The following is an 18,343-nucleotide window of genomic DNA, read 5'->3' as shown; positions in this document are numbered from 1 at the left end:
ATTTTAACTCCAACTGATGTATATAAAGGATTTTTATTTCCCCCTAAAAGAGGCTAAGTCTGTTTTCATTGTAACCATTATGTGCTGGGTAGAGTTGTTATTGTAATGTGGCCAAAAGCACAGAATGGGAGAGGAAGAAAATAACGTGGCAATACGTCAGATCAGCTCAGCAATAGAGCAGATGGATGTTGGTCCTTTAGTGAGAAGGAAATGCAGTAATTGGGAGTGGTGGTGGCGCAAAAGCAGGACAATAAGATTATAGATATTAATTAACTCATACTGCACATACAATATTTTTTCTTTATCATTTACAATCACAAAGGTACTGGGCATGGCCCAAATTAGAAAAATGCATTTTCAAATAATTCAAAAGTATTTGTTTAGTTTGCATACTGTGATAGAAACCATTTTATGTTGATTACAAGGTTAGGTTTTGATTGCCATGCAGCTGTCCTCTGTCCTCTTTGCTGCTTTTCACATGCAAAGAACATCAAGTCAAATTTTGATGTCACAGCTTTGCATTCCAAAATTTCAGGTAATGGATCCACTTTAAAAAATGAATCATAAATTCTGCATGTGGGCAGCAGTTTCCATGAACTAAATAGAGGACGGCCAAATCCACTCAAGGGTGCCAGGTTCTGCAGTTGGTCTGGGAGGCAGAATGTCCGAGAATCTTGAATGCTTCCTTCTGAGAGCTCTGCACTGTGCATCAGCCAAGCCCTTGTGTGAGATAATGAGGGGTACGTGCTGCTCTCAAGAAAGCCAACACAAGAGAGGCACAACTCCTCCATTAAGATGTTCAGCTGGAGTCGTTCAGTGGATATCCCTCCACCACGCATCCAATCAGGACCGTGTTCATTTACCTTTTGTCCCGGACAAAACATAATAATGCCTAATCTCTCATGTCTTCTCAGCAATCTTCTCAGACTAATTGTTTTAATGATCATACATTTTGTGCAAATATCTAAGGAGGGAAGATTGGTTTCTTTTTTCCCTGAGCAATGTTTTGTCAAGTCCAGCAGTTACACTATACGCAGCCTAAATGACTGTTATGAATTGATGAGTCCATATTAGTTGATTACCCTGCTGTTGGCTTACTGTAAATTTTCCAACAACCAGAATGAACGACAGAAACTGAAACTAACTGTAACTGATCAAATCATAACATATATGCAGTGGTTACAGTTGCAGCGCACAGGCAGTTTTCGTTATCGGCCTTTTCTCCTCCAGACTCAGTCTGGAGACCATCCCTGCACAACCCTTAACACACATTACTGGATATATGAATTTACTGACAGCTGACTTACTTCATGCCAGAGAGAAAAGTTGATCTATAGTTGACATAAATTGTAATGGTAGAACTGAGTACAAAAGACACACACACACACACACGCTCATACTTTAATGCTATACAATAACATACATAATGTATATAAACTCCAGATGATTCTAATGAATTGTGCTGTTTTCAGGGGGAAGATTTATCAGACAACAATTTCTGAGAGAAATAAGGTTGATGTGGCCTCCACGATGCTAAATGGAAAATTAAACAATTAAACAGTCAATCAATTCCAGGAAGAGAGAAAGAGACAGACGGGGAGATGAGAGAACTGGCAATGTTTTGGGGCACTTTGACAGCACAAACAATAAGCAAAACACAAAGCCTCCAATATCCAGCATCATATACACATATGTTCACACAATAAAAAGTGAGTCTGAACAGGTGTTCCTTTAACAAAGAGATTCTTCTGAGCAAGGCCAATGCAGCACAATGTAAGCTCGGCTAGAGAGGCAAACCGATTTCAGATACCAATTAGCAGAGGAAAATGCCATGAACACATTGCTGCTTGATTTGTTCTTGTACAGACAGGACTGATACCTGCCAATGCTTCTGTCCTGGCTTCTGTTGGAAGTAGACAGGAATAGAAATGGAGACCATCCCGGTTTTTGCTGATATTTAAACTGCTTCCAAAATACAGCAAAAGGATGGATCCAGTTAAAATGAAAATAATAATAATAATTTAAAAAAGATGAAAGAAAACTGTGAATCGTAAATACAGTGTGCAAAGCCTTTGATAATGTAATCCCCTTGTTTTTATTTTTACAGAAGCTCACCGGACATCAGAATGGGATTGGATTCAAGAAAGAAAAAGCCTGGAGGAGCTTCAATTATTATTGAGGAACTTCAATTATTAGCTTGGGCAGCCATGAGCAAAAGACGAAAATTCGATAAAACACTTAGCAGTTCCATGGCTCTCAGATTAATTTCCCCTGCATTGTTTGTATTTATGTAATGAAGTGAGTGATAAATCTAAAAAAAAAAGTAAAATAGGTGTGAGGTCATAGCTGCTTCTTGTACATCCGATAGTAGATGCCAGCTTATAACTTGTATAAGATTTAGAGAGGCAACATTCTGAGAGATAAGTACAACTTTAAGAGATGGGAATTGGCTTGTAGGGGAAAAGACTACATATCCAATATAGCACTTGAGCTTAGGCTTCATGGAGGAATAAGCCAGGAAATAATCATATTTAAACTTGTCTGTTAAAAATAGACTGCATATCAAAATAGTTTGAAAAACTATATATGTAGAAGCACTCAAATATTATTTTATTTTACAAGGCTAAGAGATTCAAGTCTTTAACAATCAGTTACACTGTTTTTAATAGGGACTGAAAGCTTTGTTACCCTGTGCAGTATCTGGAGAAGGAGGGACATATAAGGACACATCTCTGCACCTCAGAAAAGTGGTTATGTCCTGTGATAAGGTTTAGTAAAATGACCATTAATTAAAATGACCATGGAACAAGAGTCCTGAACAGAATTATTGAATGCAACAGTGTCTTCTCCTCCCAGTATTATTGGCAAGCATTTCATTTAAAAAGTATATATATCTTAGGGATTGAAAACCTTTTCTGTTGCTTTCTTCATTATTTTTGATTCATGATGAAATTATGAACCATACTTTGGTCAGCTCTGGTGCTTGCCATGATGAGACTATACTTTATTATGTCCTCTTTTGATATCCTTGCATTTGAATATATTCTGTTTTGATAATTTAATGCATTTAGAGTGTAGTTTTATATGTGCATAAATACAGTTACATATGTTGCATGGTAACTTTTGAAGTATAGTATATAACCTAATTGACAGATGGTGACGGAGTGGGTACCATGGACAATCCCCAAGAGAGATGGACAGCATAGATTTGAGCCATTTTGATCTCCAGCGGGGTCATGGTCAAATGTGCCTCTGAAGAGAGGTCCACTGTGTCACCTCCTACAGAAGGCTTGGTCGGGGGCATCTGATATCAGGGTCACTGTGTTTGTGAGCCCTACCATTCTGAATGCCACCTCCCACTGTTCCAGCAATTTGTAGTGCTAATACAACCTTTCCAAAGGACCCGGGTTCCTTTTCCACTCTGCGCTTTGGACTCCATCCTATTGTTCATGGTCCAGTTGTATCTTTTTTTGTGCTGGGTCAAGTGTGCTAGACTTCACTTGTGGGGAACCACTAAAAATAATATCCCTCTGTTTTGGAAGAAGAGAGGTGCTAGGGTGTTTTCAAAGGAGCTGATGGATCGATATACTCTGCAACAGTGCATGAAGGTTATACCTGAATAAGCACCCCATCGTACGCCATCATCTGGCCATAATATAATGGGAATAAATCTTGTTTTAAAAGGTGCGTGGAGACACGCTGAGACAGAATAGCTCTCTGCCACCCGATTAAGCAATGAACCAATGCAGCTGTAAATCTTTCTAGAAACACACTCCCCACCCCTCAGCTCCCCATTGCCAAGCCGAGCTCCTAAGCACTGAGTCTCCGCTGTTCCCAGCCTCCCATTCTTCATTATCACTACGCCCTTGTATTAGTCGTGCCAATAAACCTTTTCATCTGGCCGTTTAAAAGCAAAGAGCCAGACTGGAAGTGTTTTCGCACTTAGCTCGGCAACCTCTACTGAGAAGAATACATTTCCTTTGTCCCCCAAGCATCACCCAGGAATGTGCTAAGCATCACAAATGTGCTTTCCCACACTCATCCGTAGTGTCCACATAAAAGACCACCTTTCCTCTTCCACCTTTGCCAGGCATCTCTTTACTGCAGTCCCCAACGCTGCCATTGTGGTTGCTCTTTTGATTTATACACGGTACACATTGTCTTTTCCTCCAGACAGGTTTTGAATCCTCGCTCAGGACAGAATCTCCGCACAGAAGGACAGACGCGGCATCTGGAGATTTCGCTTTCAAGTTCCCCCCGTACGACATCGTATTCAAGTCATCGGTTGGAGCACTGCCCTTAAATGTGAGACGGCCTGTGCTATCAGCTTGATAGAATGTCACCTGCTGCCCGTGATACAATTACTCAGTGTGGAGAGAGAAAAAAAAATAGAGTGAGGAAGTCAATGTGCTTCGTTTTGGTAGGCTGACATCCACGCACATGCTGGTGCAGTGGAACATTTAAGATTATGACCACTGCAGGTCAAATCTAGAGCTGAGGCTGTGGAGTGAGGGCATAGTTGCACATAATTAGAGGTAGGAAATAGTCAAATCTGAGTATATACTAATGACACAATAATTCAGTCCGCTTCCAGACACAAGCAATTAAATGATATGAGCAGGTCATATTTTTCTCTGTTTCAAAAACCATGAAGGTTACTTTTGTTTCCTCATTTGCTTCTATTAGCAGGTTCGGAACAGTGATTCTTTCACAATTTTTTCTCAGACCGTTGGGGTTTAATTAGTGCAGGCAACACAAAATGTTTGAGCACTTCGGCACCACAGTGCTGCGTGGACTAACTCCTGTAAGCATGGCGTTTGTGAAGCATGCCTGGGAGTTAACACATTCATCCACGGGTGCAAACTCCAGTGCATCACCATGCAAGTATAGTTCCACTTGGATTCTGTTATTCAAGATTTGCACGATATGTCTAATCGAGAGCTGCATTCACCTGTGAGACTAGTCCTTTAGCACAAATCTGTTAGAGAAAGTAGCACATATACCGTGAGCAATGAGAACAATGCGAACATGACAGCCATTGTTCAGAACACAGAACAGTGAGGTGTGGTAAGAGCCTGTATTAACATCACAGAAGAACAGGACTGATCTCTTAAACCAAAATAGTACAGGGCAATTTTTCATCCTCCTAAAGTTTGATTAATGCATTATGCATTATTTATTGCTTTTTTGTAGTCTTTGCTAGTCTTATCTGTCATACTGACAACCAGCACTGGCCTGCTATTTTAACCTGCTAGGAGTATACATGAATGCTTATGTCATACATTATACCCAACACAGTGCTTTATAAGCATTACTTTAAAAAGTGTTAGAGGCATTCAGCTGATATGACTGCAAGGGTATGATAAATACCACAATGGAATACTCTCTTTAAAAGACAATTGACTATAATGTGAAAAATGTAAAATGTGGCAAAAAAAATCTTTATCACAATTCTAGGCCTTTAAGCATACACCAATTGTGAAGTGAAACATACATGAAGGCTCTCTGGAACAGCCTTCCTGCAATAGCTTCTTCTGCTTGCATCACTCACAAGCTATCACTTTCTGGTTTGCTGGAAACGGGTTAATGGCTTTAGAGAGGCAGAATCTTTTTAAAGGAGCAGTTTAATGCACACCAGCAGAAGATGCTGCACATCTAGGTCATGGAGACAGATGGCAACGATTTTCATAAATTTCCTAATTTGAATTATGAAGAGAATGAATGAGCGACCCAGTCCGTACTTACGCATGCTGGTGGCCTACATGCTGGTGAAACTGTTCCCTACCACCACATAAAGAAGCCCTTCATTGTCATAGGGGAAACATCCCAAACAGGGGGAGATGTTGTGCTTGCTCTCGCCTCATGACACAGACAGTGCAGCTAGTATTATAACACAAGCAAGGATTTCATGGACCTAATTGTCAAACAGAAGTGCAAATCAAATGGAATGGCTCACACAAGTGAGGAAAGAGCGTGACATTGCACAATCTCCATGCTGCAATGCATATTGTATGTACATTAGGTCCCACAGCTCTCTCATCCAGCTTCATCACAGGATGGCATTCAGTCCACAGCCTTTGAAGTTAGTTCAACATTCAAACAAGAGGCACTTACTTTGAAATGTATCTTCCCAGCTGGACAATCACTCGTCGGTTTTTTTTGTGGCACCAATGTACAATACGGTTGCCATGTTTTAACGATATAAATTTTCACTCATCTCAAACCCCGCCCTGCCCCCAAACCCCAGAAGTGGTGAATTGCTGACAAGAGAATGCTGCTCTGAACTTGTTTCAGTGAGAAGGTCAAGTTCAGCTGCTATTTTTTATTGCCCTTTTTTATTTCAGTATAAATGCAACCAAACTTTGGATTGTTCCTCTTTGGGCTAGAAGAAGATATAAAATCATCTCAAGACTCTTTTGGAGAAAGAAAATTGGAAGCTTGTAGATTCTTCTCTTCAAGTTCATATCTCTTATTTAAAGTAAAAATCAAGATCTGACAGTGAAAATTGCCTATAAGATTAACAACTGGATGTTGTTTTAGGCTATTGCCATGTAAGGTCTTATACCGCTAGACAAAGCCTATGCCATCTGATTATACCTGTGTCCCCCAATCTCTATAAATATACATATAAATAAATAAATAAATAAAAATAAATAAATAAATAAAGTAAATTAATTCAAAGTAATTATAACAACTTCACCCCCTTCTGTCTCCTCTGTATCAAGACTTCCCATCACCCACTGGTTTTCAAAATGGTACTGTCAGGTATACTTGGTGTCACTTATGACAAAATGCAGCCACCACTCAGCAGGACAGTGGGGGGAAACAGAAATTTGTCATTACCATTCATATGCTCAGGGATATTCATGTAAATAAGGGGACCTGAGACAGCCACCAGTGGTAAGGATATGCTGAAATCCTTCTAGATGCAAAGCTAAGTACCTTAGACACTTGACAGCTGGGGCTTGAGGAAGAAATAAAATCCAGACAGTGACCCCAGGGTCTGACAGGTTCCTGCAGCTAAAGCATTATCTGTTTTCTAACTCTCTGCCCTTTTCTGTCATTACCACCAAAACAGTGTCAGAAGCAGCAAACAAGCAATGATAAAGACTAAATGCCAGCAGCGTCACATGGTCACAAAGCTCAGCAAGAGGCCCCATGGAGGTAAATGTCCAAGGCAGACTCACCTTTCTTGTCCCCAAAGAAGAGGGTCTGCTGTGCCGGGTTTGACCACTGGAGGGAGGTGTTGTCATTGTGGTCCACGCGGCAGGTCATGTTGGCTGTCCCTCCCTCTGACACTGTCACATTCTGAGTGATAGGGAACTGACCCTGGCTACCTGCAAGAGGAGAGGGCAAAGAAATGATCGCAAAAAGCAAATGGGTGCTCTTAGGTTCTTTTCCTTCCTGTGTTGGAGTTGGTTCCTTTTCATTCTACAAATGTGCTATGAGATCGTGTTGTGCTTACATCTAAAAAACTCTTAAACAAAATGGATTAGGCCTCAGAAGAGTGGCCTCTTGATGTCTTTTGCACCCTAGAGAGGCACAACACAGCTTGCTGTAGCAGTGCCTCAAAACACCATTGCCCACCGCCCTGAAGCCATGCAAATGAAACACCTATAAGCAAACCTTGTCTCCACAGCTATGAGGAACTTAGACATTGCAGAAGACTCCAAGGCATGCTTTAATAGTGCACCTTAAGAATATTGAATTAATTTGTAGGGGACTGAAATGAAGAACCTTTTTACTAGAATTACTCAGAGAAAAGTGACAAGCCTTCCTCTCTGCCACCATTCTTCTCCTTGTTCCAGAACTCTAATTGGTAGTGTGGCCCAATTAGAGGCAGTTATGTTCCACCAGCAAGTGTCTGCAGCTGCAACTGGGAGGCAAATCGACACACAATCCCAAACACGGCAGGCCTTCCATCCAAGCTGCTGCTTTTCCAGAGAGCAGGCAGTGGTCGTGGGAAGCGCGAGACGCCCAAACATGCCCTAATCATCGTAGCTTTGTGGGTTTCACTTCCTTATTTCGCAGCTGAACTTGTCAACTCGGTAAAGTCCTCTAATTGCACTCTGGCAATGCAGCTTTTCGTCAAACTCATCCAGTCTTCACAGAATCACAAAGAATCCTCACAAACCAACAACCTTTCAGTCTCTCGGATCATGCTTTTGTTACAGCTAGAGGGAAACCAGAAGCAGTATGGTGCCCTGAAGTCTAAATGCTGAATAAAGACTGATTGTTTCTGTTCTGTGTCTGTTTATGACTGAAAAATAATGTGCATGACTGTAGGGGCATGAGCCTTCTTGGTTTTTGTATCTTTTTATCTTTCAGTATTGATTGTATGTATGCTCAAGTGTTTGCATTTATGTGTGTTTTTCAGCTCTGTAAAGCCTAGAGCACACAGTACAATTTTAGCCTAAGCACTTTTAGCTGTAATAATACCTAACACAAGTTTGCATGAGTCTGCTCTAATTACTGTTGCAACTTGACATGTGCACTGTGAACTTGTACATTAGCTTAATGGCATTAATCATTTCATGGCCTCAAGAGAATATATAAGCTCTGATTCAACTTCTGGCAGTTTATCCAGAATTATATTCAGTGATGAGTTTCACAAGGACTGCGGCTAACCAGTGAATAATGGTTATTCAAAAACTTAATGTGGTAGCTGGTCTTTCTTGCATGCTGTTTCATGTGGAACCACAGAGCTTGTTTTTCTGATCCACATTAATCCTTATAACAACTGGATGGGTCATGGCTCATCCTATACTCTGAACTCCCTTATATTCCACCTTTTATAAAGGTAGGTGACAAAAAAACCCTTGCCAAAATGGAAACAAGCTAACCATGTAAAAATGATAGACACAATGTATGCACCAAAGCAAAATCATGCATTGGACAGAAGCAGTGTTTATTTGATACACTTTTTTCCAGCAGTACCATATGGCTTGGAAACAGCCACATTTGCCACATATGATGATTCTACTATAAGAAACGCGTATGGGGTGACTGGTACACTCACATTTTCAAAAATAGTACTGTGTGCAGTCGGTTGAACACTACTTCTTTGTGTGCCTGCCTCCAAACAAAGCCTCCCTCTGGGATATTGATTGTATCCCTGGTGGGAAGGTGAGATTGTATCACACCTCTGTGGATACTGCACAGAGTGGACACACAGGATTAGCAACTGACTTCAACATTGTGCAGAGGTCACACAGGTCCACAGGGTCTGACTGTGCCAGAGGTCTTGGATATGAGAATTGTGCTTCACTGAGCCCAACAGGAGGACAGTAAAAATGAATGAGTAGATATTTAAAAGCAGTTAGTATTCTCTTATGACTCTAGTAATAATGATATTACTCTTACAACCTCTACTACTACTACTACTACTACTACTACTAATAATAATAAATAACAAGAACATCCAGAAATGGCCTCCCGCAAGGGTAGATGTATCTCATAAAATCAACTGTTATGTACAGAAAGAGGTGGAAAAACAGAAACATGTAGAAATACAATGCTCAAGATTATACTGTGCCTGCCTGGTTTTGTTTTCTGTTTGCAAGGTGTTTTATTTTTTACTCTTGAGGGAAATCTTATTGTTCTGTGCAAATCATGTCCAATGCAATGTATGAAATTTAACATAAAGAAAAACAGAAAAAAATGACCAGGTTGAAAAATTCTCAACTTAACCAACAATGTGTAATGAAAAAAAAAAATTGGCAGCACACTTCGTCTGTCCTGCTTCGTGAGCTGAAACAAGATGTAGGAACTATAAGGTAAGTATTTGAAATCAATTTGCATCAAAATATATGCTTTTCCATTCAGCGGTAATTACAGCATTCATGACAATTGGCTTGATTTGAAAATGAAGCTTTACTCACTGGGCCTGTTTCAGAGTAACATAGAGAGAGAGATGCAGCTGCAAAGCTGCAAAAACTCAGTATAGCCTCTCTCTATATGCTTCTGTTATGAAGTGCAGTTTCACTATTAGCAGTGGACTCTTTTGCATCACTTTTTTTTGCATGTTTTCAAGTCAAACAGTTGAAAAAAGTGGCTGATGCACAGTTACTCTGTGAAACACAATACACTGAAAACAGCATTTTAATGATAAACAGGTGGTGGGCCTAATGGTTGAAATAAGTGATGGCTCTACAATTAAATCAAACTCAAATGCAGAGTTAGTGCCTTTTGTTGCAATGTCTCCAGAAAACTTTTTAATGGTCTGCTTCCACTTGTGTCTAATTATTCAAATGAACATGACAGGGGGCACCAATGCAAATGCAGGGGCAAACATCCTGAAAAGACAACAAGGGTGAGCTCATAAAAAAAGACCAACACCAAGGCTACAGCTGTCTGTAAATGTGAATTCAGACTTGAATGCTACTGTGGTGACAGGACCCAGCTGAGCACATCTCTCCGTACCTGCAATCCAGTAATGTCCTGTAGACTATAAGAACTCTTGGAGCAATGCATACCATTCCTGATAAGTATTGATGAACTCACTGTTAGGCTGACAAAGCAGCAGACAAAAAAACAGTGAGAGTGTTTTGGAGAGTAATATATACATAGAGTTCTAAAAGTGGATAGCAGCTGTATATATGAGTGGGGAAAAAAAAAAACATTTATTAGAGTTAATTAATCCCAGCTCACAGAGAATGCTTAACTACTCATGAAAAACAGTACAAAGGAAAAGAAAATGGCTGTTTTGCACAAGAGTGAATGCAAAAAGTCTCAGCTTGCACCTTTTTCTGGCAGTGTGTAAACCAGTCATCAGATTCTGAAGCCTGGTGTGGGAGATTAAGCAAGACAAGCAAGAAATATGAGCAACACATTCTTATCATATAATTTATGCTAGATAGGACAGTGCAGAAGCATAGAGTGTTGATCCTGTGACTCTTCTGCTGGTGAATCAGAGCTGCTTGAGTCAGGACTGCTGCAGGACCATTGACAGCCACAGCTGCGGTTAAGCAGGTATTACCGAACTGATGCTTATTGACTCATCAATAAGCATAAAAGTTTCTCCTAGAACTGGGTCTCTCAGTTCTTCAGGAGCTAAGGTGCAGGCAGGAGAGTTGGGCTGTTTCCAAGCCACTCTATTGATGAACCCCTGTTTGTGTATGTGTGTGTGTGTGTGTGTGTGTGTGTTTGTTTGTTTGTTTGTTTAGTTGTTTTTCTACATAGTGCCACCTGGTGGTGTGGAGGTTTTTTAGATACCCTGAATTAAATAAAGAAAAAATGACTTCTGCATGTCAGTCCTGATACAGCTTTTTTTACATGCCTCACACAAAGGCGTGCAAAGATCTCCATGTCCCTGGCTGTGCCACAGTGCCCAATGTTTTATATATGCATACAGTATATATATATATATATATATATATATATATATGTACACACACACACACACACGTTTTACGTTTGTAAGCTGCAGTAGAGAAATTTCAACTGCCCTAAACCAGAATTTATTACTGGAAAATGTATTCACGATGTACTATAGCTCAGAAATGCAGTTACCTTTGAGAATTTGATCAGCTGAAACATTCAAGTTACTTGTTTTCCTGTTGATGCACTATTGTAATGTATTGATCAGTACCTTCACATCAGTAGCATAGGCATCCTCATAACATCTATCATTCATGATTTTGCTTGATAAATTATTTGATAGCTTGATTTTTTCACCCATAAGGGTAATGCAGGTAGTCACACCACACAAACATAAAGAAGGCCTGGGATAATTCTCTCCAAGAATTCAAAGTGAACATTAAAATGTCCTACACGCGGCTGTTGACTGTTTTAGCTCCAATGAGCAGATAGCAGAATGTGATGGGATAGTGGAAATCAATATTTGATGACTCATGTGAAGCTGCTCCTAATGGAGGCCTACACTGTTTTATCTGCTGAATCATTCTTCACTGAGCCACCATTAGGACTATACAAGACAAAAAAATTTCATCAATTTTTTTTTTAAAGCAAGATGGTTACACTTAATGTGTAATTGGTTTTCCAATTATGAATTGCTAATTTTGTACTGAAGAGATTATGAATTTTAGTGCTTACTGGTAACCTTCTGACATATGAGTTTTACATCACTGGTACAGAGGGACACTTAACAGGATAGTTGTTAAAACTCACAAAACAATGGCTCAAAATTTGTCACAGAACTGCATCTACACCTCCATGAACCAATCTTAACAAAAACTGTATGTTGTGTGCTTCACAAATCTGATATTTATTGTAGGGCTGCCATTTGGAAACGTGTTGTAACCAATGTACTCTTATTATTATAGATCTGGATTGGGTGTATATTTGGAGAAAGCCAAAGGAAGATGCATAACTTTCCACTTCCTTCATTTCTCAAGGAACTGGAGATTTTCCCTCTTGAAAAATGGTCCCAGTCTCAACAAACAGTTTAAAACTGAGCAGCAATCAAAGAAGGACTTAAGCTATTCTGAAGGCAAAGGGTGGCCCAACTCCTCCTCATGGAATTTCCCTAAGGAGGAGGACAAGTTCAGAATCAGAATCAGACTTTATTGGCCAAGTATGCTTTTACACACACAAGGAATCTGACTCCGGTTCCAATGTCTCTCATAGTGCATTCATACAATGTCAAGGTGACAACAACAAATATCATCCAACAGTAGTGGTACAACAAACAACAACAGTAGTGCACGACACATACATGGAATGGAAAGTGGTGTTGGAAATCCTTTCACTTTAAATGAGAATACAAAAACAATGATAAAGTAACAACCCACACTGCCCTAAATAACAGGGACATGTTTTTCATGAGTGGCCAATAAGCAAGCAAACAAGTCAATACTACTTCAGGCAAGACCAAAAAGACAAAAAAAAAAAAAAAAAAAAAATTCTGAGCAAGGTCAGAGTGCAACAGATCTAAATTCAACTCTGGAGAATGAAATACATTTCCACAAAATGAGAGTTCTCAAGGGAACTGATCTGCGAACTTGTCTGCTCTTGTGACCTCTTCAGGGAACAGCATTTCAGATGAGAAAGCTGAGAGTTCAGACAAGGAAGCACAAGTCATGCAAGAGATTTGCTAATGCTGTGCTGTGACAGCCTTATTGCTTATTATGTCCCCATTAAAGTAAATCAGAGAGAGCACAATCTTGCTACTTGGTGGGCATGCAATATTCCCTCTGTCCTTTCAGCCAAGGTCCACCTAAGCAGCCATGTGCTCATACTGTAAGGACATGAAACTTATCCCTCACCACCTCATTTGTTGATCAAAAAGGAATGAAATCCACTCATTATTTTGGATTGATTAGGGTCTGAAGAGACAAAATATTGCTACTCATGGATAAACTGTGAGAGCCAGCTCCTATGAGGCGACAAACTCTGACGAAGCATCTGGATGCCAAGTCGACTGAGGCTTGGGTTCCCATTGCACAGTAAATCTCTTGTAAAAACATGGCCTGATGAATGCACAATCAGCAATTACATTGCAATGAATCACTGCGGCTGTTTTGTCACCGGTGCCTCTCGTTTTCTTTTCATTAGAGCCCAGGTAAGCACTGGCAAGAGCAAGCTGGCAGCTCGGTTCCAAACATTCCACATCCATGAGCAGGTTTGAAAAGATTACAGGGCATAAATACACAATATCCATTAGATCCAGGTTTTTGCAAGTGCAAACACTGCAGTTAAACCGCACAGGGCTTGACAGAGTTTTTAGAACTATGAGGACTGAATAAATGACAATAAGTAAAACAGGCGAAAAAATGGAAGAAATGGCCACATCAGAAATCACAACACCTGGTACCAAGTATCATTAAGATTTATTTATTTTTGTGTTGTGGCTTCATCTTTGAAGCTCCTCTATAGCTTACATCCAATAGCTGGATTTCAGTTCTTGTATCCAGATGATTCAAGACCTTCTTATACTTGAATATATTTAATATAATTAACTGAATTGTGGAGGTCAGTGACCCTGAAACTACCCAAAATGTGGTAGTAATTTGCCAATAGCATCCTATTTTTAATGATAATGATACATGTATTTCTTCTGCGTATAGCATCCTTTTGTATTCATCCAGTGTGCATCTAGTTGGCGTTGCGGCATCTTCGCGCAGGACACGGTTAAGTGTATCGCTTTCATAATTGTTGATAATTGTCAGCTGTAGTTGTAATTGATTTCGTGTTTGCAGCGACCAGTTTCGTTCTATTGTAGTGGTAATCATCGATTAGTATCACCTGTGCTCAGCTGTAACCAGCTGTTTGTACTTTGTTCGTTTGATGAAGCTAATTAGCATCACAGGTATTTAGCTAACACAGAGGCTGCCGGTACTTATAGTGTGCTCATAGTCTACATCATCAGTGTGCATCTAGTTGGCGTTGCGGCATCTTCGCGCAGGACACGGTACTGTCCCCGTACTGTCGCTGTACTTACTGTATGCACTTTTGTAAGTCGCTTTGGATAAAAGCGTCTGCTAAATAAATAAATGTAAATGTAAAATGTATTCTCATATCCCATATTAACACAGGTAGTGGAAGTATATAAGTATATATATATACATTCTGCAATATATACTGTATGTAGCAATGACATGATTATTAATCTGTTGGCCGTGCTTTGCTAATAAGGACACAATTTACTGATAGCCTTTGCAATATGATAAACTCATAATAGCTGGAATGTGCTAGTTAAGCAGTGAGTACTCTCACCATCAACCACTCAAATGTCATTAAAAAGATTCCATTGAGAAGGAGCTACATGCTGCCCACCTACTTCTGTTCCATATAAAAAGGTGGTCTTTGTGATCTTGCCCCAATCTTATTCAGAATCATCTCTGTCCCTGTCACAAAAGAATGGGTGGTAAATCTGCATCACTTATGTTGGACCATGATTTCATCCTCATATTTTTCCTCAGTTTTTCAATTTGGTTAACAAAGAGGCAGCACACTCCGTGAAGAGGTTGAGTCAAGCCTATTCTTTCAGCATGCTTGAAAATAATCATGTCAGTAATTACTGGAACCACTTATTGCTTGATGGGAATACAGTAGATATCATCAATGTTCTATCCAGATAAAAATATTTCAAACGATCGTAATGGCTTAGGCACAGATTGGATGTGCCCTTTAAGCCTGCCTCTTGGGAAGTCAGACTTGTCAAAAATGGTGTCCTCATCTTTGGTTCAGCCTTGCGTCATTAAGACTGACAGGTCCTCGATCAAAAAGCCATCAAGAAGAAGACATCAGAATGGAGTCATAAACAGGGGGCTTCGCAATTCAATTTCTCATAAATCCCTTAATCAGTGAAATGATATTTCTGACCTTGCATCACAAGCTGGTTCTTTTCCACCTTACTAGATTGTTACTTTGTGAAACATCATCTATTTTCTGTCATCTCTTTCAAGCTATATTTCTTTGTACTTCTGCTCCTTCCCTCAGAAGCTCCAATAACCTGTTGCTACTATTACAAAACAGTGCTCCTCTTACCACATGTTCTACGCATCCACACAGCACTCTGTCCAAGAAAACAGTGGAAACAAATAAATAATGAAATACACAGAGAGATTAAGTTAGGGTTTTACATGCATGCAAGGGCCATCAGTAAGTCCCTGGAGTCTTAATTTATCTTGAGGCGCATTGTCCCCTAGACAATCATCTAAAATCCATCTGTGTCGAACTCCGCATGCATGCACAATTCTACTTGACATTTCTGTTGACAGATAAGGGGAGGGGGACAATTGTCAACATCAGGCGTTTCAATTGAAATCAGTTGCTATGGACAGGGCAAAGAATCTATTTTTCCATATGCTACACTGAACAAACCATAAGCTTTACCCTTTTTGTTCTTTCTTTAGCCCAACACAATAATTTATTTGTGAGTTGTTTCACTTGGTTCACTCAGTGTAATAGGCTACAGTTGGGCAAGAATGGAAAAGAAATAATAAAAATATCAAATTAACTATGAAACCAAGAAAGTTGAATCCACCCCAATGTTAAGTAGCTTGATTAGGCTATAGCTCAGTATGAATATGAATGACCCATTCACTCAAAGGACTAGGATACAGACCTGGTAGTTCACACCTGAAGCTATAATTTACTGCACAAACAAGCATGATCAAGACCTGATATATTCTCTTTACATTTATATCTATTGTAAGCCCATTTTTATCATATAGTTGCTTTCTACATCGAAAATTGATGGTTTGTTGAAAGTAATTTCTGTAAACTTACTTACAATGTCCCTACTCAGTATTCTATTTAATTCATGCAAAATTATATAATATTGTTCCTTTTAAAATAACCGCAGATTTGGCTTTTTTCCATATTATGTGGCTCATACCCCAGCCAATAAAATAAATGTTTGTGGCTATATGAGACCAATCAGTCTTACTGATAAGGACTCAGATATACCGACCAAATTTGCAAGCGCATATCCAAAGGATGGTACAACCTTCGTCTATTACATTTTCTAGCTAGTTCACTATGTTAGTTACAAACATGCTGAATGGGTAAAAATGTTTATAGGGGGTAGACAAAATAATGCACACACCAAACAACATAGGAATATTTACTAACTGAGAAGGATTTGGGTTGCTCTTTTCCTTTAACGGACCTTCAGTCCTTTTTTGGATTGCTATTATACAAGTTTTGAACTGTTTCTAGGGAATTGGACCATTCTGCAAGAAGGGCAGCCAGTTCTTTGGGAGAGGAAGGAGGTGGAAATCTACTGAATGCTTTATATTCCAGAACTTCCCACAAAGGCTCAATGATGTTTATGAATGATGTCATAATGAAACCACCTTTGAATCCATTTAGCAGCACACATGGGGGGCATTACTGTCCTGGAATATGGGAACATCTTGTGGAAACAATGTATTAGAGTAGTTATGTGTACCATCTGATGCACCTGGTCATCTAAAATGGCTTCATGTTCCTTAGCCATAATTCTATTATGCAGAGTATCTATCATAATTCTGTCATGCAGAGTAATAATTAGACTCAATGACTCCCATGAAATTGCTGCCCATACCAGAACAGATCCACCACCATGTGTTTTAGCTGAGAACAGGCAATTTGGTTTGAAGGCTTCCTTTTGCTTTCTGCAAACATCAACCCGTGCAGATGTAGGAAAGATGGTAAAAGACGACTCATCAGACCATTTGACTTCCTTCCAGTGCTCAGAAGTACACTGTTTTGTGCTCATTACACCAGGTTATGCATTGTTGCACATTGGCCTTGAATGGCAGCACGACGTACTTGCTCCTCTTTCTACATAACATACAGTTTTTGCTGAGACGGAGTCACAGAGGAGTACATTCAGTTCTTCAGTGGTAATTTTTGAGGCCTTTGTTTTCCGGCTTTTAGCAGCTATCCTGTTCAGTGTCTGTCAGTCCCTGTTGACAAGCTTAGACTTATGAAAACTGCTCTTTCCTGATGCAGTTTTTTTCTCGTTTGGCATATGCCGTCTTGATTCAACCCTTGACACGTGACTGGTGCATCTGCAAATTTGGGCACTAACTATGTGACCTTTTTCAAAACTTATCAAATCTCTCATGTCGCTTTAGAAACTGAACATAATAAAGTACTGATTTTGAAATATCTTTTACACCAGAAATATTTTGATAATTCATGTTTATATTAATATGAAACGTGTGTAGATTCCTTTTTGATTGTGAATTAGATAGTTAATAGAAGTCCTTTTTATTTGGTGTTCCCATTATTTTGCCACCCTGGAGCTCAAATTCTGTGATAAATAGTTGTCACTGCATAGAACTTACAGTCTGTTTTCTTTTTTTCCCTCAAGGATCCTCAGATTGAAAGTATATGGGTCAAGTACCTTTTTCAGCAGCAATAAGATCTAAATTACTCCTGGAACAGGTGTGACAGAAGAGGAATATTTGTCCTTATAAGTGTTTTCTGAGATGGCCTCCATGAGTTTAAATTGACATTTTCACTGATTGGCCTATGTTTCTGCATGTACTGTACCAATGATGTCATGTTTGATTTGTTTGCATAATTCATCCTTATGTTATAAAGATCAGTGTTAGTTTATGACTGCCCACTGTAAAGTATGAATTGTTAAGTTCATAGGAGGTTGCCTTCTGTGTTGTCTGGGAAATGTGCTGCTCTAAAGAAGACAGCACTCCGCCCAGAAAGAACACACTTAAGGGCACATGTTGCAGCAAATGGGCTCTAGGGGGGCACAAAGTGAATGGCTGGCCTAGATCAGGAAGCCAGGGTTTACAGGAGGTTAGCCACATGAAATGCTAAACTCTCTAGAAAGCAGTAATTTCAGCAGCAGTTTCTTTCACTAGTGAAAACGGTTTGTGATTTTTTACCCATTCATTAAATCATTGCACTATTCATTTTTAAACCACAC

At 39.6% G+C, this 18,343-nt stretch overlaps 1 protein-coding gene across 2 annotated transcripts in view; it reads right to left on the bottom strand.

The window, feature by feature from the left end:
* The window catches only part of LOC118783563 (cell adhesion molecule 2-like), a 310,327-nt gene that overhangs the window by 55,168 nt on the left and 236,816 nt on the right, over positions 1 to 18,343 (bottom strand). For both annotated transcript variants that reach the window (XM_036537490.1, XM_036537492.1), the window contains exon 3: positions 7,188 to 7,337. In XM_036537490.1, the coding sequence (XP_036393383.1) occupies positions 7,188 to 7,337 (150 nt within the window). The remainder of the gene's footprint in view (positions 1 to 7,187; positions 7,338 to 18,343) is intronic.

The sequence above is a fragment of the Megalops cyprinoides genome, chromosome 9 (assembly GCF_013368585.1).
Source record: "Megalops cyprinoides isolate fMegCyp1 chromosome 9, fMegCyp1.pri, whole genome shotgun sequence".
Classification (NCBI taxonomy): domain Eukaryota; kingdom Metazoa; phylum Chordata; class Actinopteri; order Elopiformes; family Megalopidae; genus Megalops; species Megalops cyprinoides.
Note: the sequence above shows the minus strand (reverse complement) of the source record. Positions and strands in the feature narration are given on the sequence as shown.